Below are 24,341 nucleotides of genomic sequence, written 5' to 3'. Positions count from 1 at the left end.
ACATTTTGAATTCTCTTCCTTATTGTGCTCTGTGCTGACGGGCATCTAAACAAATATTTAGGCCTGATTGGATTATCCATGGCTCTTAATGAGCAGTTCAGTCAGCAATGAAAGATAATGATATAAATGATGACATCTGGCAAGTCTTGTCTCAAATAAGCATTAACCAGGCTTCAGTACAAGCCTGCAGAATGAACCAGGAAGCAGTAACAATCATCTAACTACGTGAGTGAGGAGCAACACAGGAGATACCGGTGCAGGGTGGCTGTTCATGTAGGAGCCAATATACTTATGAGCTCCACGATGTAGCAGTTAAAGGACAAAACAACCAAATTTAAATGTCTTCCTGTTTATAATACTGATGTGAAAAAGAAATGAGGACAGCAGCAGTTCAACCTATGTGCATGGTTTATTGTTTATGGTACAGGAAAACTGCTGCTCACAGACTGCAACACATCAGAGATCTAGTATGTAAAATGTGGTTTAACTTAAAGAGCAAGAATGGGAATATATACACTAGTATATTAGTATATATGTATACTAGTATATATATTAGTGTAATGTAAAGTTTTGAAAAGTGTGCGATTTCTGTGCCTGCAGAACATGGGCTAATACTCATTTGGTTGTATTTATTCTCTTTACTGACAGGACCATATCCATAAGAAGTGGGCAAACCTCCCTGCCATTTACAAATATATGATTTTCCCTCCCAGCAGAAACCTAAAGAGGAGGAGATTAGATTCCACAGACGGTGAGACGGTAATAAGATGAAGAGATGATGGAGGTATGTAGGTAGAAGAAGAGATTTAAGGCTATAATGATAATGATTTAAAGAGCTGTAATGATCAGAAAACATGGGAAAAGAAAGAATGATATTTCTGTCATTAAATGCCCTTGACATGGCATCATCAGGTTTCAGCTGCTGCACTGCTGCATAATGGACTGTTTCCATGTCAATGTAAGGAGAGATGCGCGGCTGAATTATTTAAAAGATGTGGTGCTGGGTGAGGTGGAAAACAAGGTGTGTACTCTTTATCCACACGGAGAGTACACGCCTTTGTTTCCATCACGAACACTGTGCTGGTCATGTCTCCTTCATTCCTGTCCTGCTGTCACATGTGGTCCATCTCTGCTGTCTAGGACTACAGTTGGAGATGGTAGGATTTCTTCTGCTCGCAGCAGGTGGAGAACTAGCTGACGGCCCAGTACGTTGGGCTCACCTATGCTTCAGAGCAGAGCAGGGACTGCCATCATCAAGTTTACTTTTGCATATAAAATGAGAGATTCACTCGAAAGGCAGCTGATTACACTACTTAGTAATTTATTTATATGAAAGCACTTTAAAAATATTTTATTTGCAGAGTAGAAACTCCCTTTAAGGCACATATTTGCATGTGTGCGCATCACCTTTGCCACAGGTAGAATGTAAAGCTATATATTCAGTACATAGCCTGTCCCTTTTAACTGTTGTGTTGCTATAGATCTTCCTAGATGTCTAAACTTAAAAATCTATTATTTCTTCATCTACATGTGATTCGTATCTGTTCATATATGTCTGGTATCTCTATCCCAAATACTGTTTGGCAGTGTGGAACTCTTCTCTTGACAAGATTTTAAAAGACCTAAATCAAAACCATAACTCTGCCACTGTCAGTACAGCTTTAAATGTAAAACTTTTTGGAGGGGATTTGTATTAATTGCTTTGTTACCCACAATTCCTTGAGGCCCAACTGTGTTTTAAATCAAAGCCTCAAAAGCTTCTTCCTCTGCCTCTGGCCAAAACCACTAATCTGCCCCATTTCCTCTAGAAATGATCCCATTGGGCTCTTCCCGCCGTAATTTTGATAGAATCCATAGCCTCCTTTATCCTCTGCCTATCATTTCTCCAGAAATCACAGTCCACATACCATGTTAACAGCATCCTGGTCGAATGGGTTCCACTCCACATTTTCTGGATAACGTGCCAGAACTTTGGACTTGAATGTCCTCTTCAGGGGACTCTGCTCAAAGTTTTCACCTGGACAAATGAGAAAGGGAAAATAAAAAGGTAATAATGCATCAACAAACAAAAAATCAAACAACTTGGGCCTGAAGCTGCAGAGTCATGCTCCAGATCAGCTGAGCTCAATGCCAGCCCACCTCAGTTTTAGCTAAACGGATACCCGTTTGGCGTGCTGTTCACAAATAGCAGGATACTGTTTGCTGGTGACTCTGTAGGATGCTTCCCCATGCTTTTTCTGACTTATGCAATGCCATATCTGTTATATTAATGCCTACTTTGTTCTGTGAGGGCTATTGCTGCTAAACTCGATGCTTGTCTGGTGTGCTTGTCATGTATGCAGGTGAAAACGCAGAGATGGGTTCTTTCCCCTCCTTAGAATTTGCAAGAATGTTTTGGGAGGTTCCAGAAAATAGGCATATGATTTTACAAACACATTACTCCAAATAAAATATCAACCCTAGTTTGAAAAGTGGTCCTGACACAGTTCCAATTATGTTGGACATGAGATACAGAAGTAGAACATAAAGCTTAGCAGAATCAGTAGCACTGGCTCAGTAAACCAAATGGACAGAATATCTCTGTGAGCGACTGAACTGCAAAGCAGATAACACCAAGTTCACACTTGTGCACCTGGAAGCTCTGCAGTGAGCTTTCCTGAAGATGCAATCAAAGATGTTTTCAAAGAGATTATTAAATACTATATAATAGAAAAAACAACACCACTCAAGTGGTTCATAAAGGAAAACAATATATGAAAAACCTCAAATAGAAATAACTGTTCTCAATTCTGGCTAGCTGAGCCCAGTTCCAGTTAACTCAGTTCATTCACAAAGAAAAAAAATCTCTATATTTTGGTTATCCTCTGTCAATTCAAGTCTACATCATAGAATGTAAAATACCCCACTTTGGGTTTTTAATCCACGAAGAGAACCCAAAAGAAGGAAATCAAAATCCTAAAAGGTTGATTCAGTTTATCTGGATGTAGCGTTTTCACTGGGAGAAACGTTTAGTCAGTCATCCAAGGGAATTCTTCAAACATCTCCCAGGGCCTCGTCACTAGGATTTGTAGCAGTTTTCCCGCCACCTTACGGGTTTCTGGCTTCTATTTCTGGCTGACATGAGACTTTTGTACATACTTTTTCGAATCCAAACCTATTCCTGGCCAGTATACCAATGTTTGCACCCTTTATTAGGCTTTGTATCTGCCAAAGTGGCCAAATGTAGGGTCATCAACTAACAACTGTAGAAGGGTTTCCCAGAGACAATCTGGTATGCAAACCTGAAGCTGTAAGACTCAGTAGACCTTGTCTTCCAGGATGGTGAACTTGGTAGCCTCAGTCACAGTGAGATTCCCATCATCTATTTTAGCATGGTAAATCTTTTGTATTTTTGCATCATTCTGGTTGGCTCTCCATATGTCCTCATCTGATAATGAAATGTGCTTGCGAGGTTCCCCTTTAACAGATAATATGCTGGCAACCTGGGTTTCATTGCTGGCAGGGTCACTAGGGGCTCTGGATAAAGCATTTAGCAGTGTTATATTTTACTGTACTCACCTGTAAAGGTGAACTTCTGCAGATACAGGATCCAGCAAGTGACTGTGCAGATCCCTTTTAGGTTTTGAACACCCAAACCAAGGAGGAGTGATCAGGTATCTCCATTTCTTGAATGCCCACACTACAGTTAGCACTCGTTTTCTGTAGTGGAATAAATGCAGGCCATAGGCCAGAATTTCTCTGCATAATCTACTTTGTTTGCACAAACACAACTCCAAGTCCAACATCACTGGGATCTGTATACACCACAAAGGTTAGGTCAGGGTTGGGATGGCCTGAGATATCAGACATCAAAGGAATGCTGACATTCTGGAGTCCAATGGACTTTGGGTCCTTTTCACTTCAGTGGCTCAGCAATCTGAGAGATACCAAACCTGTGATACCAGCCTGCCATTTCTAATAGCTGGCTTTTTTCATCTTAACAGTGAGTTTTGTCTGCCTTAATTTGTCTAATATAGCCCAAAGATGAAAAAATGCTGTTCTCTGGTTGGAGAATAGATTAAAAAATCATCCAAGTACAAAAAGCAGGACCAACCTCTGAGATCACCCAATGTTATCTCCATCAGCCTCTGGAAACTAGCTGGCTCGTTCCTCATTTTGAAGGCATAACTTTGAACTGGGAAAGGCTAAAGGGACAGGTGAACACTGTTTTGTCAATGCCTGGACACCTCCTGGGTAACAAAGGAGTTTATTAGTGAGCACTTCTGTGCATCCCAGTCTTCACATGCATACATCCCTGTTTTTATTAAGTTAACAAAAGAAGTGTCTCTTTTACCACTGCTTCCAGTTGGGAGACCTCAACTGCTCTTGGCAGGAGCTCTGCGTCAATGTTACTCTACTCTAATAGAAGCCCTTAGCCCTTACTCCCTATCCCCAATCACCAGGTATGTCCACACTTCCTCCAAAATCAAACCTTTTCTTCTAAGCCAAACCAATACTGGTGATTTTTACTCATCCCAGTAGGATATTCCTGGCACACCTCACTCAGGAGGTCCCCAGGGGTCATCACTGTCAAATGCCCAACAAGACTCTAAGATACCAGTTGAGGCAGCAACTTGTCCTTTATCCAGAGTGGGCACTTAACTCTTTTCTGGTTGAACCATAGTCTCAAACTTGGAGGTGCCAATTCTTACTGATGCTGCTTCATACTCACTTGGCTTTGTCTAGAAATTCTGTCCATAACAATTTTGATAAGAAGGTGGAGTCTACTACCCACCAGGAATGAGTCTGACTCGCAGTGTGAACCAAGTTCAATAGCTGTGCAAGGACTGAAAGGTTCGTAGCAACAGGCCGGACACTCCATACTCCTGAAGCATCTCAGACAGAATGCTCAGAGGGACATGCTCGAATGTCTTCTCCAAGTCCATAACATACATGTAGACCGGTCACCTTGTTTCCACACACATTTCAATATCCTCAAGAGGATAAAGAGCTGGTCCAGCATTCTGTGACCAGGACGAAAACTGTGTTTTTCTGCCTGAATCCTAATTCGACTAACAGATAGACTCTTCTTTCCTTTAGCCTGATGTAGACCATCCCATTGAGGCTGCACCTGAGAGCACTGTCTCCAGTCTCACTGCTTAAAGATGGGACCCAACATCCCAGTCTGTCAGTCCAGAGGCACTGCCCCACGTTTCCAGGTGACACTGCAGAGGCATGTCAACCAAAACAGCCCTACAACATCCAGGGCCTTAAAGACCATGGCTACCTCACCCCAGGGACCCTACCACCAACAAGCTGTCTAGTGACCACCCAGACTCTGCTTTTTCTATAGAAGACATTTCAATTGGATTAAGGAGGCTCGACTATATCCTCATTTGAGGTCAGTAGCACCTCACGCCATGTACCATGTAAATAGAGCGCCGTTTTCCTCTCCCAAGTCACCCGACTGTTTGCCAAAATTGCTTTGAGACAGATCAAAGTCTTTTTCTTTTCCCATAACAAAGTCTTCCTACACCCAAGTTTTTTTCCAGTGACTGCCTGAGCTGTGTTCCACTTGGACTGCAGGAGCCTGCCAGCTGCCTCCAAAATCTTACAAGCTAACCAAGCCCGATAGGACTCTTTCTTCTGCTTGATGGTGCCCTTCACCAGATGTGAAGGGCACCATCAAGCCTGAAGCCAAAGCATTTAAGAGTGCTCTCATGGGTACTGCAATACTGCAATATACTCGCTATTGTGCATCAGGGATAACATTTACAACAATCACTAAAGCAACATCTAATATACAAAGGAGAGAAACTTGGAAAAAACTGGCCCATTCTGCTCTCTCATACCTATAGACCAGGGGTAGGGAACTCCAGGCCTCGAGGGCCGGTGTCCTGCAGGTTTTAGATCTCACCCTGGGTCAACACACCTGAATCAAGTGATTAGTTCATTACCAGGCCTCTGGAGAACTTCAGGACATATTGAGGAGGTAATTTAGCCATTTAAATCAGCTGTGTTGGATCAAGGACTCATTTAAAACCTGCAGGACACCGGCCCTCGACACCTGTGCTATAGACATTTGACTGTCTACCCCAGGAGATAACTGCTTTACTATAAGGCTGTCAACTCTAAGGCAGAAGAGAAGAGAAGTCAGGCATAAGCACAATAACTAAAAAAAAAACCCAAAACAATAACTCGCTTTAGTCATGAAGACAAGAGGGACTGATTTGGATAACAAGTTCAAATAAGCTGACCTACATTCAGCATTGTCAGTTGTAGAATGCAGACAGGAAATGAGAGACAGCGACTGGCTAAGAGGATGAAATGGATTGAAGACTGTAATCCACATGGAGGTGGTGAGGTGATCCACGGGGATCTACAAAGTAGGGCTGCTCGATTATGGCAAAAATGATAATCACGATTATTTTCACTGAAATTGAGATCACGATTATTTGACGATATTTATTTAACCCTTTAAGACCTACTATAGAACCAAGTCCACCAGAGCTTATATTATTATTTTTTTTTTTTTTTACATGCTGTAGTGCCATTTGTGGGAGCATTTCAAGTTGCTATACATCAATACAACTGTTATAGCCCATATTTTAATAATATGTATGCATTAAGTCCATAGTAATTACATAAATTGCAAAAAAGTGCAATAAACTAAAAAAAATTGAAAATCGCTTTTGTTTTGTTTACATATATTTCTACTTGGAGAAATTTAAGAGGTTTATCCCTCAAAACTTTAAATACAATAAAGTTGCAAAAAATAGTTTCCCACCACAGGAAATTTATTTTGAGTGTCTTCATAGTTTTATTTTGGAGATACAGCAATTTTTATATACTGCAGGAAAAACAAAAAACAATCCTATGATGCAAATTTGCAAAGAAAACAGCATGTGCATCATTTCACTGTGGGAAGTGTTACGAACAGCTGATAGGAACGGCAAAGCGTGTTTCTGGAATATTATGCTTTTGTTCCTGCAAGCGCTTTTTATGCAATTTTTGCAAAGCTATATGTGGAACGAAACTGTGACCGAGGACAAGCTGATGGCATCAGATGTAAGTACAACTCCTCCGGTTTCATATGCAAAACAAATTATTGCGCTAGCTTACACGGTTCATGTTCTACAGGGATTTAAAAATAGTTACACAAAACTGAGCGTGCTGCTCTGACCGGCTTTAAAGGGTTAACAATGACTTTAAAAAATAATATAACATAGTGTGCAACACCACTGAAGTTTTTTTTTTTTAAACTCTCTTTTCAACCAACGGCAGTCACTCTCCAAATAACTTCTGCTTAGCTTTCCGAGCTTCCCTCGGGTCCTCTTAATCAGCGGTCTCCAACCTTTTTTGCGCCACGGACGGTTTATGCCCGACAATATTTTCACGGACCGGCCTTTAAGGTGTCGCGGATAAATGAGGGAGGGGCTAATAATCGGCTCAGTCATTTTTAATGATCGTTGAAAGCCCAGATCGTAATCGTGATTAAAATTCGATTAATTGAGCAGCCCTACTACAAAGCACAGGAATGTTGGCCTAACACAAACAGATAGGGACTGACATGATTTCTCTATCCCCAAAAGGGCCAAAAGTTTAATTTGAAGCTAAATATGTGGTACGATGCGCCCTGTGCTATGTGGAGAATTTCATGCTGGCCTTTAAACTCCCTAAAGCTGGTAAATAATATTAACCTAAAACTAAAACTGTGAAAAGATTTAATGGACATAATCATGAATATGGTTTACATAATAAACACATTTTCTTAGTTCTATTCAGATGTGTTTAATTGCAAAGAGAAACTCATCATAATTCAGGAAACACAGTGAAGTATGAACAGATGTGCAGAAAGACCAATTCAAACATGCAAACAGGTTTTATAGCTAACGCTGTTAGCATAATATTGCTGATAAGTAACAACTGGTATAATAAGTGGAACTTGCTATACTGAGTTTTCATTCCATGAGTAAAGGTAGTAAACTGGTGAAAGGGACTGTTTGGATCACAGCATTATATGAAGAACATATACAATAATACAAAACAAGTGTCATCTCATCTCACACGTAATTTTTTGGGAGCTGCAAAAAAATCAGACTGCAAACAAAGAACATTACTTTGCAAAATATGCTACAAATCTGTTTGAACTAAAGGTAGAAACAAGCTGCTTGGATGGAAATTACTGGTGCAACTGCATGAAAAAGCAGGGCTTTAAACAAGTGGTTAAAAACTTAACCCAAGATACAACATACCAGCAAGATTCTTTTTCAAATTTCTAATTAGTTTAAATTTACTTATTTATTCTCTAATTTATTTGTTCTCTAATTTCCTATGTGACAATATCGTGCAGGCTCCCAAAGTTACACAGTAAGGGTACTTTAGTTCTTGTTTTTGTTAAACTAAAGTGTTAAGCAGTAATGTCATAGTTTTATTTAAACATTTCGATGGAAAACAGAACCTAGGCTATTTTGACTTATCCCATGTCACGGCGTATACTCTGCCGCTGGCACTGTTTGGTAATCAGTTCATACTTCATATTAGATAATCTGTCATCAGTGAGCTCTTTGGAAAATAGCTGATTGATGACATCAATAAATGCTGCTGCCTGCAATCACTGAAATTAACAATTTTTAAAAACATATAATTTTGAGGCTATATCACCCACACCTAGTTTATCTAAATATATTTATATAAAATATTTATTTTAATATACAACAGTCCAGTTTATTTTCCTCATAAGGAAGTTGCTGAAAATTAATACTACATGCAGGGGTGCACATAAGTGGTCCGCTGGCATTTGTTTGAAGCCAGCTCACCTCCTGCAACCACTTTTCCAAGAATACGTGCTTCTTTTGCAGTTCGGACTCCTCCTGACGTTTCTTTGGAGGTGGAGGAACACCAAAGTAAAGGAGCTTCTTCGACATCTTTAAGAGCTCTAAACAAATGTCTGTCCTCCTCCAGAAAATCGTATGTATGCAAACGCGCGTTGCAACTTCTTATCTGGTGCGCGTCTTTTATTTTGACAGCGCATGCGCACCTACGGACCACTGACTATATGTAAAGGTTGACATCACACACACTTAGAGAGCAGTTGAGTGAGAACAAAGCTGGCTTGCAGGAAAATAATGTGAAGTGTAAGCTCAGAATCGAGGAGTACAGGCAGTGTGTTTTACCTGCAGATGCAGTATCTGGATCCCTGCCTTGGCGGTCTGCTTCTAGCCACCGGTGCAAAGCTAGAGGTGAACCACATGCAGCAAGACATGGAGCAAAAAACACAGAAAAAGAGCGCAATGTCATAATAAATGGACACAGAAAAGCAAATTAAATGCATGAAAATGAGGTAAGCATGAACATGACACAATAGATGATAGCATGCCATTAAGGATGCAACACACATGCTTCAAATGGAAGCGGTAACATTGTAAAACGACACTTTTTTCCTAATAAGGACTCGAACATTACAAAACAGAAACAAGAGATTCAACTAAAATGCTTAGATTCATGTTAGTGACCTCTTTTTGAAGCTGTCGGTGAAACTCGAGGTTCAGGGCAAGTGAGTAACACATTCTTTGGAGTCAAACCAAGCAGCATATCCAAAACACAACTACAGAAGCAGCAAGTGTACCATATTTATATTGCAGTCAAATAACTTTACCATTTTCACATAGAAGAGACCACAGAGATGACAGTTCATATCTGTAATGTAAATTTGACAGCGTATAAAAGTGACTGTCTGTTTAAGTGTTTTTCCCAAGAATTCTAAAGAGTGAAGTAGCGCCGATAGACGTGGTTAGTTGTTGTTGATTCACAAAAAGTGTCGCAGTAATTTATTTCAGTTATGGGTATATTTGGTGCTACAGATAGAGGACATAGAACATTAAGGAAAAGCTACAAAAACATAATCACTTTGACTACACTGCTTGCGCGCTGAAGGATATTATTGCATTGGAAGTCACAAAAGCCACCCAACACAGACGGCTCTGTGGTTCAGTGACCTGACACAATTTATACAGCTGGAGAAAATAAAGTATACTCTCAAGGGCTCGAAGGAGAAATTCTTTGCCGTTTGGGATACTTTGCTAAAACATTTAGAGAAAATTAAAACCATTCCCATCTGATACTCACTTGGCAGCTACCGTATACCCTTATTGTTGTGAAGGTGATTAATTTTGTGCAAACTATTGCCTTTTAAGTGCACATCTTTATATATGGTGAATGTTGATGTACCTCATTTAAATTTATTTTCTTTCTTTATTTCTTTATTTATTTTTCTGTCTCTCTGGATTGTGTATGTTCTTTGGGTGGGGTACATATATAAAAAGGAGCATTGTGACTTTGTTACACGTATATCTTTGAATTACATTCTTGACGCTCAATAAAAAAAAAAAAAAAAAAATATATATATATATATATATATATATATATATATATATATATATATATATATATATATATATATATATTAGGGGTGCAACGATATTCGTATCGATATTGAACCGTTCGATACAGTGCTTTCGGTTCGGTACGCATATGTATCGAACAATACAACATTTGTAATTTATTTTATCAACTTTCCTTCTGACGATGCTGTCTGTGCTGAGCGCTCAGTGAATCTGTGTTCGACTACTCCGCCTAGGCTGCACTGTCGAGCGCAGATCCACTGAGCGCTCAACACAGACAGCATCGTCAGAAGGAAGAGCGCAGGGCAAGCTAGCGAGACAGAAGTTAAGCTCTCTTTGCAACATGGACCTCCCCCACCCTCATTCAGATCTGGCGTTTGGAATTATTTTGGTTTTCATGTGACGTATGACCCTGAAGGTAAGCGAGTCATGGACTAAAGTAAAACAGTATGTTGGATGTGCCATGCAATGCTCAATTACATGGGTGGGAGCTAGTGTGTTAGCGCAGTTAGCTCGTTAACGTGTTGGCCGTCTAGCCCCATGCACGGGGCGATCGGCGGTAGCTCGTTAACGGAGATTTGCCGTGTTGTGGCGTTAAGGTCATTTCAACGAGATTAACCTGAAAGCACTAGTGGGAACACAACGAATATGACTGCACATTTACATCATCCTAGTGCAAAGACAAAAACAACAAGCATGCTACTAACTTTAGCCGAGTCATTTAGACAGCTGTTAGCACATGATTCTCCTTATGCTGCTGAGAATATAGCCCAGAAGAAGCGGATAGTATAGCTTTTATTTTGGAAAGAGGCATTTCTCTGTAATAAACTCTCTTTTCCAAAGATGAGTGATTCCTCAATCAGATACAGGGCTCGCAAAATCGCTAGCCCGACGTCCTGGGGCTAGCGATTTTTTTTCAGACGGGCTACCCTGCCCGTCGGGCTATTGTAGGAAGGAAAAATCTATGTCAATGCTTTTGCATTCTTTCGGAAATGTAGCTGGGTAATTATGTCATTGGCATCGGTGAGTCACTGTCAATATGTGACATATTGAAATCGCGTTTGAATTTGCGCTTGTTTTTTTGCTTTCACTTTGCAATCACGCGAACTGTGTATAGAGAGCGACAGCACTGATCTGTGAGTGATGATAATTTGTGCACCAATTCCTCTGACATCGTCTTATTAATCGTTAGCTTACTATGCAAACATGACAAGTGAAATCTCCCGCAGCTTAAACATGTGAGAGGTTGATCGCGCAGAGAATCGCTGAGCTTATGTGAGTGAGTGTGTAAAAGCAGCAGGATATATATTGTAGCGGATCAGGGCTGTTCGGGGTTCTGTTTGTACAGTTATGTTTTGTTTATGTTGCCATAGTGACGGGTGACGCCCTCTCGCTGCGACGGTGTGTCCTTCCGGGGTCAGAGGGCGCCCTGTGTGTTGTTGTTGTTGCTGTGCTGTTGCCGCGCTGAGCAGTTAGCTAGCGGCAGTGTTCTTCTGCAGATGTCAATAAACGGCTGTGCTCCCTGGCTAGCTCACGGGAAGCAAGACCAAACGATACCTCCGTCTCCTCCTTGTCTGAGCTCGCCACAATATTTTAGTTCTGCTGAGCCAAATAAGACAGGTCAGGGTGAAGAAGTGACAGCCAAAGAAAAACTTACCACAAAACGGAAAAGTTATGACAAATCAGACTATAAGGCAAAAAGAAAGTGCAGCTTTATGGTTTCATGGACAAAATAATTTCTGTGGCTGCAATATGACGAGCTATATAACCAGGGCTGCACATAAGTGGTCCACAGGTGCGCATTCGCTGTCAAAATAAAAAACGGGCACTAGATAAGAAGTTGCAACGCGTGTTTGCATACATAAGATTTTCAGGAGGAGGACAGACATTTGTTTAGAGCTCTTAAAGATGTCGAAGAAGCTCCTTTAAGCAATTACTGTGATGTTCCTCCACCTCCAAAGAAATGTCAGAAGGAGTCCGAACCACAAAAGAAGCACGTATTCTCGGAAAAGTAGTTGCAGGAGGTGAGCTGGCTTCAAACAAATGATGAACGCACAGAGATGTGGTGCGGAATGTGCCGTGAAAATTTAATAAATGACAAATTAAAAAGGCATGAACATTTTTTTTGTATCGAAAAAATATCGAACCGTGACACCAAAGTATCGAACCGAACCGTGAATTTTGTGTATTGTCGCACCCCTAATATATATATATATATATACATATATATATCAAAAAAAACGTTTTGTTTTTTTTCTGTATTAAAAAAAACTTGTATTAAAATGTTCAGGATGAGGTCAACATCGTCATCCTTCTGTTTGATTCTTTAGCCATTTTGCTTTGAGCCCGACTGTGCAGGGAATGAAGTTTCTGCTACAGAAGCCACAGGTATGGGCTCAAAATGTGGTCATAAATATTTTGTACTTGTAAATCAGTTTTGTATGTGTAAAAAAGATTTGTGTGTGGACTTAGCCAAAAAAACTCTGCAAGTTACAAGTACGAATTTTGACCCTATTTTTCTTCCTTTCATCTGATTGGTCAATGTCATTTCAATCACAAATGTAACAATCCAATCAGAGAACAGATGGGTTTGGCTCTCGGAGGGGTCAGTCTTCATTACAAAGCTTTCTTCGTTATGAATTAGCATACATGTTTTTATTGAACATTTGAAGAACCAGCAAAAAAAACAGAAACTCTTGTAGAGGACATAAAGTCAGAGATAGAAACGACAAGGAGCAGGTGCATCTAGTACAGGAAGAGGTGCTGCAAAAACCCACAGAGCCCAGCAGCCAGCGTAACAAATTCTGGATCCTTTGCTTTTAGTTAGCATTAGCAGCACATCCTGCATCTGGACTTTTATGCTGCGCACTGTGACTCACAGCCATGGTCCCGGGTCAGCCCTGACTTTGTGTTAAACTAATCCTAAAGTAATAATGGTATTTCTAACCACTGATATAGCACAACTTTTTCCTTTCAACAGCTGCTGAAAGTTAGGGGACCTAGCTGCTATCAGATATTTATATAGAGATCCTCCAGCTTCAAACTGTATTACCCTTCAAGGACCTGCAGTTCAAAAAAGCGCCCCCCCCATCCCCCCGACAGCCAAACCCATCTGTTCTCTGATTGGATTGTTACATTTGTGATTGACATGACATTGACCAATCATAAGTCCACACACAAATCTTTTTTTACACACACACAAATCTTTTTTACACATACAAATCCTGATTTACAAGTACAAAATATTTATAAACCACATTTTGAGCCCATACACAGGTTGTTTATAAAAATGTGTAAAAATACAACAAACTTTTACATTTTATATTTTAATGAAATCAGATTTAGTGAACGATAATCTTACTTTGGTTACCTAAAACTAGACTAAAGCTAAAATAATTTAGATGCCTAAATTATTACTAAAACTAAATTACATTTTAGTCAAAAGACTATGACTAAAAGAAAATCAAAGTTTGCTGTCTTCTAGCATGCCTTCTTAAATCTCTGCTGCTTTTTTAAAGACGTTTTTGGCGTTAAAGTTTTGCCGTTAAACACAACATTAATAAACCAGTTTGCACAATTCAGTTCTCCTCCTGATATTTTGGCTTGCTAAAGGAGTCCCCATATCTGCAAACTTGTCACTACACTCACTGTAAATACCAACAGCACTTTTTTCCCCAACAAATAATTTGCACTGACACAACATTCTAGCAGATCTACTAAGGTTGGAAATTATATTGGATCACAGATTAGAGGAGGCACTTTTGTAAATTAGCTAAGTTATTATGAATTAGCTCATCTACAAAGTTAACACAAAACAACAGATTAAAACTGACATCAACTAGGCCAGGCATGTCCAAAGTCCGGCCCGCGGGCCGTCAGATTTCACATGGCCCGCAGCTTCAGTCTAATTATGTATTAATAAAGCGCTTTACAATGCCACTATTCATTCACTCTCACATTCACACACTGGTGGAGGCAGCTACAGTTGTAGCCACAGCTGCCCTGGGGCAGACTGACAGAAGCGAGGCATATCGCGCCATCTGCCCCTCACCAGTAGGGTAAAGTGTCTTGCCCAAGGACACAACGACCAGGACAGAGAGCCCGGGGATCAAACCGGCGACCTTCCGGTTACAGATACGCTTCCCAACCCCCTGAGCCACGGTCGCCACGTATTATTTATGGCTCACTTTCTTCATGACTTTAAAAATGCAATTCCCTTTTTCACCACATGGTGGCAGCACATTTTTTCTGCTACCTGCACCTGAGCTGCGAGCCCGCCCTTCTCTGCTCTGCTTTTTTTTAACTTAAAATTCGAGGCAGTTGTGTTTGTCTTATTTGTAAAGAGACTGGTGCCTTGTTTAAGGATTTCAACATTAGGAGACACTACGAGACTAAACTTGCTGCAACATATAACAAGCTAACAGGGAGTGAGCGCGCTGAAAAAGTGAAGCAACTCCAAGCTGCTCTGGCTTTGCAACAGTGATTTTTTACGCGGGCCTGTGAGACACATGAAAATATCACGAAAGCCAGCTACGAAGTGGCTATGTTAACAGCTAAACATGGCAAAGCTTTCACTGAAGGTACGTTTGTCAAAGACTGTGTCATGAAAATGGTGGAGAACATTTGCCCCGAGAAGAAGCAAGAATTTCTGAATGTTTGCTTCAGACATTCACAGACAGCTGCGGGACAGAGGAGTGGAGTTGATATTTTTCATTAGCCTGTGATGAAAGCACCGATGCATCTGACACCGCGCAACTGCTGATTCTTTTACGAGGAGTCGACGACAAGATGAACGTGACAGAGGAGCTGCTGGATCTCAAAAGCCTTAAGGGTCAAAGCAGAGGAATGGATTTATTCATTTCTGTTTGCGAAGCTGTTGATGATACGAAGCTACCATGGAGTGAAGTTTCTGGGATCATTACTGATGGTGCACCTGCCGTGGCTGGTGAGCGAAGCGGACTGTCCACACTGATCTGCAATGAAGTCAGTAAAGAAGCAGGTAACGCTGTTAGACTTGACTGTATCATTCATCAGCAGGCTCTCTGTGCCAAACATCTCAAATTTGATGATGTTATGAAACCAGTAGCAAAGACAATCAACTGTATTCGCTCTAAAGCTCCGTACCACCGACAGTTTCAGCAGATTCTGCATGACATCCAGGCTGAATACGGTGACGTAATTTATCACAACGATGTGAGGTGGTCTGCACTACAGCGAAATTAGACAGTTTTTGGATGAGACGAGACAACCAATGGAAGAACTGTCTGATCCTGTATGGCTGGCAAATCTGGCTTTTCTGGTCGACGTTACGAAGCATCTGAATGCGCTGAATGTTAATCTTCAAGGAAAAGACGCAGTGGGGAGCCAACTATACGCTCACATCAAGGCCTTTGGACCCAAACTGTAACTTTTCCAAAGACACGTGTCCCTAACAGAGCCCTGTACCGCACACTTCCCAGCTTTGAAAGACGTTATTGACAGTTTCCCAGAGGACATTAATGTCCACGTGAAGAGTTACGCAACAGCTATCGCGTCTCTTTCTGGGGAATTTAACAAACGCTTTCAGGACTTTGCAGTTTTTGAAAAAGACATGCTGCTTTTCTCATCTCCCTTCTCCGTGGACCCTGATGATGCTCCTCTGCAGCTTCAGCTGGAGCTCATTGAGCTGCAGTGTGACGATGAGTGCCGCGGAAAACACCGGCAGTCTTCTCTTGTTGACTTTTATTGGCAGCTGGACAAAGACAGGTTTCCTGAAGTGCGATCACTTGCTAAGAAAAAGCTGAGCTTATTTGGTTCCAATACTTGTGTGAGCAAACATTCTCTGTCATGAAATTGAGATCCAGGATGAGTGACTCCCACCTGCTTGATATTTTGTGCATCTCAACCACTGCCCTCAAACCAGACCTGATCGCTTTACTAAAATCTCGATCTCAGTATCACCCCTCTCATTAGAGCAGGGATGTCCAAATTACTGGAGAGCTGCTATCCTGCATGTTTTGGGTCTCTTTCTGGTTTAGCACAGCTGAATCAAATGATGTCTCAGGCCTGTGCAGAACTTTGGTAAATGAGGAGATGTGCTGATGAGCCATTATTTGATTCAACTGCAAACCAGAAACAGAACTAAAACACGCAGAAGAGCAGGAGTGACATCCCTGCATTAGTCATGTGTTCCTGAACAGTAAAAAGAATAAAGCACACTAATGCAATTCACAAAAGGAAAATGTATTTTGTTTGTTTGTTTGTACATATTGTGTATATTTACATGTGTGTTTATTTCTTGTGGCAAGTGAACTTCCCAGTTGTGTAATCTTCCTGTGAAGATTTGAAAGATCTGATGTGAAAAACTTCTGGAAAGATCTTGTAAAAGTCAAGAGCAAAATTCACTTTTTTTAAACTTTATTGATAACAGACCACTTTTCATTACTTATAACTCCTGTTTAAAATGTTCATGAGGCAACAATATTGCAAACTCATGGAAATTTAGGGTATTCTATACAGTTTGTTCAATGTTATCTGACTCTCCAGATATAAATGAAAGGCAGAATTGTGTCTTTAGAGTTGTTCATGCTTGCCTGAGTGGCTTTTATTTAGGTACATTTCCATTTTAAAAATAAAGGTAATGACTATTAAAATTGTTCTTCATTACGTTTTCACGTAACTTTGTTATGGAAAAAAATGTCAAAAGGAACCATTGGCCCCCGGGCATCTTCACTTCATAAAATTTGGCCCTCTTTGCAAGAAGTTTGGACACCCCTGAACTAGGCTGTTTGGTTAGCGTGTTAGATTGATGTGATTGAATGTGGATGAGAGAGTCACACAAAAACACTCATACAAAAACAGTCTTGTTTGTTTGTTTTTACATACTATGTGCAACTAACATTTTTTTCATTTTCTTTGTTTTAAATTCAAAATTTTAAAAACTTTTCAATGACCTTTAGCTTCTCACGTGCTACAATAGACTGAAGTAGGGCTGCTCAATTAATCGAATTTTAATCTCGATTACGATCTGGGCTTTGAACGATCATTAAAAATGACTGAGCCGATTATTAGCCCCTCCCTCTTGCTTTACTCTCGCGCTGCTCCGTGTGGCAAATCGAGCGCACCTCTCTGCATTTCGAACACGTGTCACAACAATTAAGAGCAGCGGTCTCCAACCTTTTTTGCACCACGGACCGGTTTATGCCCGACAATATTTTCATGGACCGGCCTTTAAGGTGTCGCGGATAAATACAACAAAATAAAACTAGTACCGGTACCGAAAAAAATGAAATTTATTCATAACACACTGAAAAGACCCAGGAAAACTGAGTTAACGATAAAAATGATAACAAAATAACGCTGAAAACCGATAAACACCCTGAAAACTATACATTTCACACCTGAGCCTCAACTCTCGCGGCCCAGTACCAAACAACTCACGGACCGGTACCGGTTCGAGGCCCGGGGGTTGGGGACCGCTGATTAAGAGGACTCGAGGGAAGCTCAGAAAGCTAAGCAGAAGTTATTTGGAGAGGACAGTGACTATTTTTAAATAAATATCGTCAAATAATCGAGATCTCAATTTCAGTGAAAATAATCGTGATTATCATTTTTGCCATAATCGAGCAGCCCTAGACTGAAGTTCACGCTATGTGCATTTGCTGTTCTCTCTACAACACCATACTCTTATCTGATCTTACTGCTGGAGCATGATCTGTAACTGTGCATCAGCCAATCAGTGACACAGATGCACAGTTACACGTCCCCATCAGTATTATGTAACTCTAGAACATGCATTAGTGTGCACCGCTGCAGCTTCCTTCTCCGTCACTGTCCTGTCTATTCTGATACTTGTCTGCTTTTACTGATACAACACATGTGCAAGTACTACTACTGTGTCTGTTTCTTCCTGAAGTTGTAGTGCTGAACTGTTGCCTTAATGATCAACTTTGATTATAGAGTCAGAGTAATCTGCTTTTCATCGATCATATCTTTAAAACAAAGCATGAACTGTTTGGATTTTATGACAACTGTAGGACGTTATCTCTTTGTAGAATTGTAATGTAACAACAATGCTACACGTGAATACTGTGTCGAGATCATAGACTACTTGTTTTTGTCAGTCTTTGGTTATTTTTAGTAGAAAATGTTGCAAAGCAAGCAAACTGTAAAGTCTTTTTAAAAAAAAAATGTAAAAAAAAAGGTGCAACCTTCTACCTTAGGTACAAAGTGTGGCAACCAAACAGTGAAACAGGTCCTTCCTAATGAAGCTCTAAAAACCAGCGACATCGCCCACAAAAATAGAGAAGCAACGTGAAAGAGACATGAACAGAATGCAGCTTGCACACTTTACAGGTATATATGTAAATGATAATGAAAAGTTATTTTAATTGTGTGACATTGTTGTGACATTACACACATTACACCCCCCCCCCCACACACACACACACACAAAAAGCATGAATTTAGTGCTAATGCATACACACATCCACTAAAAAGATTTCATTGTATAGTTATTTACAAGTGTGGCCTGTCCACAAAAAGCCATGTCGTCATCATTTTGCATTTTCTTTTCCCCTTTGCATGCTGAGATCACAAGGCCTGAACCGAAAGTCTGTCCAGTCATTCTGTAAAAATCAGGCGTCACTTAGTTCAATCACTGGGTAGTAAGAAGTGGAGTGAACTGTTCTTCTTCTGCCGTGTGACAGGAAAACCACATACACAGTGCTTGCTGGCATTATCTCTTTATTACATCATGGCACCTCTTTCTGTTTGTTTCTGTTCGCTCCCCTCAGCTCGTGTCCCAGGTTCCCTTCATACAGAAACGTTCAGAGACACACAGAGTAAATACAGCAACAATTAAAAAGTGCTAAAACTGCAGAGCTAAGGTAATATACAGTGGGTTGTGTATATGTGGATTATATTTACATAGTGAACAGAGGTTCATAAAAACAACTTTGCCCTAAAAATAACAAGATTTCTTAAAAAAACATAAAAAAATCTTCCCACAGCTGACTACACAGCAAAAAGATGCATTTGCATTAGTCGGTCAACCACACACCTCTGTGAGATTGATGCAGAGGATTAACAAGCCTCAGTTCTGACTATGACTTAAAAGCCTGACTGTGAACTAATTCAGCTTAATCTGACTGTTGTTCTGCTCCGTCCTGAATACTGAGAGCCATAAACTGCAAACAAAGCAACCACTTGTGGCTGCAAGAAGTCTAGGAAACAGTCCTCAGCCCAAACCAAACACTTGATGACTTCATTTGCTCTCATTATGGGCCATGCTAAATAAAATATCAAGTCCAACTTTGGTCATTCTAAGTGCGAGTATAGTCATTATACTCGCTCATTTACTCAGTCATTTTTGACCTAAGTCCCAACCAGACGTTTTCATTATCCACTGATAACTCTGTTGTCACCCCCCCCCCCCCTCCGGTTAAGTCAGAGCTTCCCAAAGTGTGGGGCCCGCCCCCTAAGAGGGGCGCAGAGCCATTGCAGGGGGGGCGCGGTATGAAAAAAGAAAAAAAAAGAAAAAGGAACGCTTGGACACTGCTAGCATCATGGACAGGTTTTTGACGGGGCTCTCACACAAACGCAAAGCAGGAGATGAAGCGTCGCTGAATATGTTTCCAAACCAACTTCATTCTAAGCCAAAGACTAGAAAATATGGTGAAGCAAATCTTCCCTTTGGCTTCACCTGCACAAGTGCCGAGGTAGGTCTCCCTGCAGGATTGGTTTTCCCTTCGTCGGGAGCAGCGCTGGGCTCTCCAAATCACGGACAAACAGGATCCCACATTCTTGATTTTTAGTTCACAAACACTTCTTGCAATGACTAACTGCTCCTGACATTTTGGAGATGTTAGCTCTTTATACAGTAAAGTTACAGCTGGATACAAATAACATCAGGCTGATCCTGCAGCGATTTGTTCCCCCGGTTCAAATCACGGACTAACAGGATCCCACAGCTGTTTATGTTTTTGAACCTATTTTGCACAGAGAGGCATTTTTTGAAAAATGTACTGACAGCAATGTTAAATATTATTACACAGGAAAGAAACAACTACACGTAAAATAATCACACCGTGACGCCTCTGCCTTTGTAAATGGAGGGACAGTAACTGCATTTGTATATGTAAGCGTGTAAAACCTGCAGACAGTCAGATTAACAGTATTTTGTTTCTATCTGCCATTCTGCAGTTCATCTCATGTAAACAATAACGTGGCCACAGCGTGACGTGAAAACAGGCACATACCTCTGACGTTGCGTGACAAACTCTATTCCTCGTCCACACGTAAACACAAAAAAGGAGTTTTAAAAAATCTCTTCATGATTAGTCGATTTTTGTTGTTTTTTCCCTTTTGTGAAAAATAAAACTGAGATTTTACAAGCATCAGTTGTTGGACCTTTATTGTCCAGGTTATATATTAATGAGACTGATGAGAGTTGCATAGGAACTCAAACACAGTACATTGGCTAGACTCGTCATGCGTAAAACCTAACATTTAAAAACCCCAACGATTTATGAGGTTATCACATGGCTGCATGTTCTGGATACGTGGGTGAAGGGAGGAGCTGAGCTGTGAGCCGATCACTACCTCGTGGTAAGTTGGAGGACGCTGGACGGACCTGGCGCCCCCAAACATACAGTGGTAATGTACAGATGATGAAAATAAAATATACCTTAGAACATGCCAATAAAAAAGGGGTTCAACAGCACATCGCCTAAAACATATAAATAATTTAATCACTGCAGAAGAAAGGCATCATGGAAAAATGAATAAAGTGTGGTATAAGTTAGTCTTTATTTTTTTAATTTTAGCATAACGACTGTGAAAGACCAAGCCAATCACTGCCTTTACTTCAAAACTGATAACATTGATAATTTAATTAATATTATTAGAAAAAGTAAAAAGAACTGAGGGGGGTGGGTGCATCTGTTTTATTGATCAGATCAAGTTTAATTGACTTGGTGTGTTCCTTGTTCCTGAGCACTGTGCATACATACAGATACATTTATTTAAAATATATTTCTTCTACCTTGTATAGTGTACATTTTAGGTTATGCTGCATCTATTTATTCCTGCTCTTTCCACTTTGCTGCTGGAATAGTGTGAATATTCCCCTGTGGGACAATTAAATGCTTCTTTATCTTATCTTCTCCTGACAAGTATCACAAGAATTTTCATTAATCGACAAACAAACAGCCAATTCACTCTTCCACAAGGACTTCCAACCCCAAAGTGTAAGAGCTAGGCTACTATGTGACACACAAAGCAACATTAGACACACAAATTATTTAAAAGTCCCTCTGATTACATGAAATAGGTCCCAGGAAGATATCGCTGGAATACATATAGACAAGTGAGATAAAACATGTTCCTGAACACACACACACACACACACACACACACACACACACAAATACAAGATAAACAGCATAATCATGTTCCCCCCAGACACTGATGAATAATGCATATGGAGCCTATTGCCCTGGCAACCAGGTAATCAGATGGCCCACTGTGTGTGTGTGTGTGTGTGTGTGTGTGTGTGTGTGTGTGTGTGTGTGCGTGCGTGTGGGATCACAGTCAGGGAGCATGAGTGATGGGCTTTGTTCCTCTGTGCCAAACTATGAAGAGGCTGTCAGCATCTCACCTCCAGCATGAAAGGTGTGCACCCATGGATTTGGAAGCTGGGCTGCACCTGTCACTATTCTTAAACCTCGGGGCTTTTACGTCTCATACTACAGCATAATACATAAAAAAGGATTCATCTTGAATATCCTGGATATCTCCTGAATATCTCATGTAAATTAGCCCCTTTCTACACAAAGTCTATCATATGTAGACGTAACAATGCATCATGGGGATACAGAACAGTCTGAGACAGATCTCAGCTGTTTCCTTTATCTGAACAGGAAGAATCAACACTACACCAGCTATCACAGCACATCGAAGCTGGAGAGGAAATTCATTAATACTGTGAAGGAATATTAGCTCCTGGCATCATATTTAAGACAACCGATGCTCCACAATTTGGAGTGTGTAGTGGGTTTCATTTAATTTCATTCTTTCACAGCTTCAAGTAGGAGCTTTATCCTTGTTTCTTACCCAATCATAAAATTTACAGGATGATTTGGAGTTCGTTGCTGCAGAACTAGCTGCAGAAAGCATTTCTCAACTATGACACCTCCTTTTAAAACTACATGGCTTTCACAAAGATGGCTCACATATGTCCCAACTCAATCAAACTTCGTCTAACCATAGGTCTACTGTGGAACAGTTCTTTTCTGCCAACACTACATGTTCCTCAGTAGATTTTAGTTTAGCCTTTAGCTTCTTCCTGTTGCAAGACTTCAGCCTGTTCTCCGGGGCACAGATCCATGTAAAATGCCTTGAGGCAATTGTTCCTTTGATTTGGCACTATGCAGATAAAATGGAATGGAATTAAATTCTAACCGTACTGAACTCATTCAGACAAACACAGAGAGTCTTTGTCTTCTCTTGTCCATTTGTATTGTGTAGACAAGCAGCATTTTGGGGCTCTTAGGGTGTTTTCAAACACATATAGTTCAGAATCAAGTGATGCGCTTGCAAACTTGTAGCTTTTTCCTGTTGTTTGGTTTGTTGTCCACAGTACACAGAAAAATCCAAGTGAACCAAAATGCGTCACTACAAACCACGTGAGAATGTTCAGTCCACTCATTGGTCAGGTGTGTTTGGGGTACGAACAACAAAATTAAATACAGGAAGAAGGTCCTGTGCTCTGGACAGTTACACCTTCCCGTAATGAGAACATAAAGCTATGTGGCTCTGGTACTTGTAACGCACATTTACATTTGGAAGTTGGTTGGATTACGTTCACACCACAAACTAACTGCTCTGGAGTTTTTGAACCACTTTCTCCACACGGTCTCAGTGCGGCTGTTGTCCGTACCCGAGTTCACACCGGACCAAACACAGCAGGTGTGAAAACACTCTTTGTCCAACCAGTTTCCCTGACAATGGTTGGCAGGCTGGCCCATCCTTTTGGCTTGCATCGGTTTTTGTAGGGCTTCAATCAGCTGTGTTGGCAGTTAAGTAGTCTTTGCTACACAATTAATTAATTAGCATTTGCTACAGAAATGCAAGAACAGCACTAATAAAAAATCTTTTGTAGTCTTGATTTGTTATTTTGTGTTTTTGTGCTTGTGTTGCACTTATACGTGGAGTGGAGAATCTTTTATTTTTAAACCAATGGAGCAAAGAATCTGAAGTATCCTGGATTGTTAGCTAATAAAAAATTAAAATGTAATAACAGTTGGCTTTTAAAGTGAATTAGCTGAAACAGTAGCAGCTGTGTAGTACCAATTAGATGTTGTTTTTTTTAAAAGGGGGGGAAAGTGCATAACAGCGTTTATGATTCATGGCTTCTTTTCTCACTTGATTTTAGCTGTTGGTTGATTCATCCATCTCTCACGTCAGACAAGAGTTCATGTGCTCCAGCAGCGTTTCACACATTCCATGACCCCAGTGCTCTACAAGCAGCACCTGCTACATTTTGGCAGCCACACAAACATCTCATATGTGCATGGAACACAGATTCTCTCTAAACGGAGCCAGCGCCTGTTGTGCTGAGCTCAGCTGCCAGCGACTGGCACTGACTGGGTGAGAGCAGCACCAAGTCCGTCTCCTTAGCGACAATACAACTACAAATGGGGATTGTTGTTGAGGTATCAGAGGGAAAGGAAGGGGAGCAGGGAGGAGGTCGGGCTAATAACTTCTAATCTCTTAATCATGATGGGTTATGCTTAGAAGATGAGGCCTGCAGGGGGCGCTACTGAGTCTGTGTGTACAGTGTGCCAAAGTGTAGGTCTGTAGGTGGGGATGCTAAATTTGATATTTAATCAAATTTGAAAAAATGAGTTTGCAAAAGCGTACATTTGACTGGAAAAAAAACAGCATCACATGCTCCCACATGGCAGTACCATGTGATAT

At 40.7% G+C, this 24,341-nt stretch overlaps 1 protein-coding gene across 7 annotated transcripts in view; it reads right to left on the bottom strand.

Annotated features, from left to right (window-relative positions):
• Positions 1–24,341, bottom strand: part of LOC146554874 (DENN domain-containing protein 5B-like) — an 81,930-nt gene that overhangs the window by 38,268 nt on the left and 19,321 nt on the right. For 5 of the 7 annotated variants that reach the window (XM_085252475.1, XM_085252477.1, XM_085252479.1 and 2 more), the window contains exons 2-3: positions 9,156–9,215; positions 1,908–2,017 (exon numbers count right to left, since the gene is read on the bottom strand). In XM_085252475.1, coding sequence (XP_085108601.1) covers positions 1,908–2,017; positions 9,156–9,215 — 170 coding nt within the window. The remainder of the gene's footprint in view (positions 1–1,907; positions 2,018–9,155; positions 9,216–24,341) is intronic. The other 2 variants (XM_085252478.1, XM_085252481.1) reach the window with 1 other exon arrangement.

This window comes from Mchenga conophoros, linkage group LG17 (genome assembly GCF_057382185.1).
Source record: "Mchenga conophoros isolate Kocher_MC1m ecotype Shallow Benthic linkage group LG17, M_conophoros_male_GT1.1, whole genome shotgun sequence".
Taxonomy (NCBI): domain Eukaryota; kingdom Metazoa; phylum Chordata; class Actinopteri; order Cichliformes; family Cichlidae; genus Mchenga; species Mchenga conophoros.
Note: the sequence above shows the minus strand (reverse complement) of the source record. Positions and strands in the feature narration are given on the sequence as shown.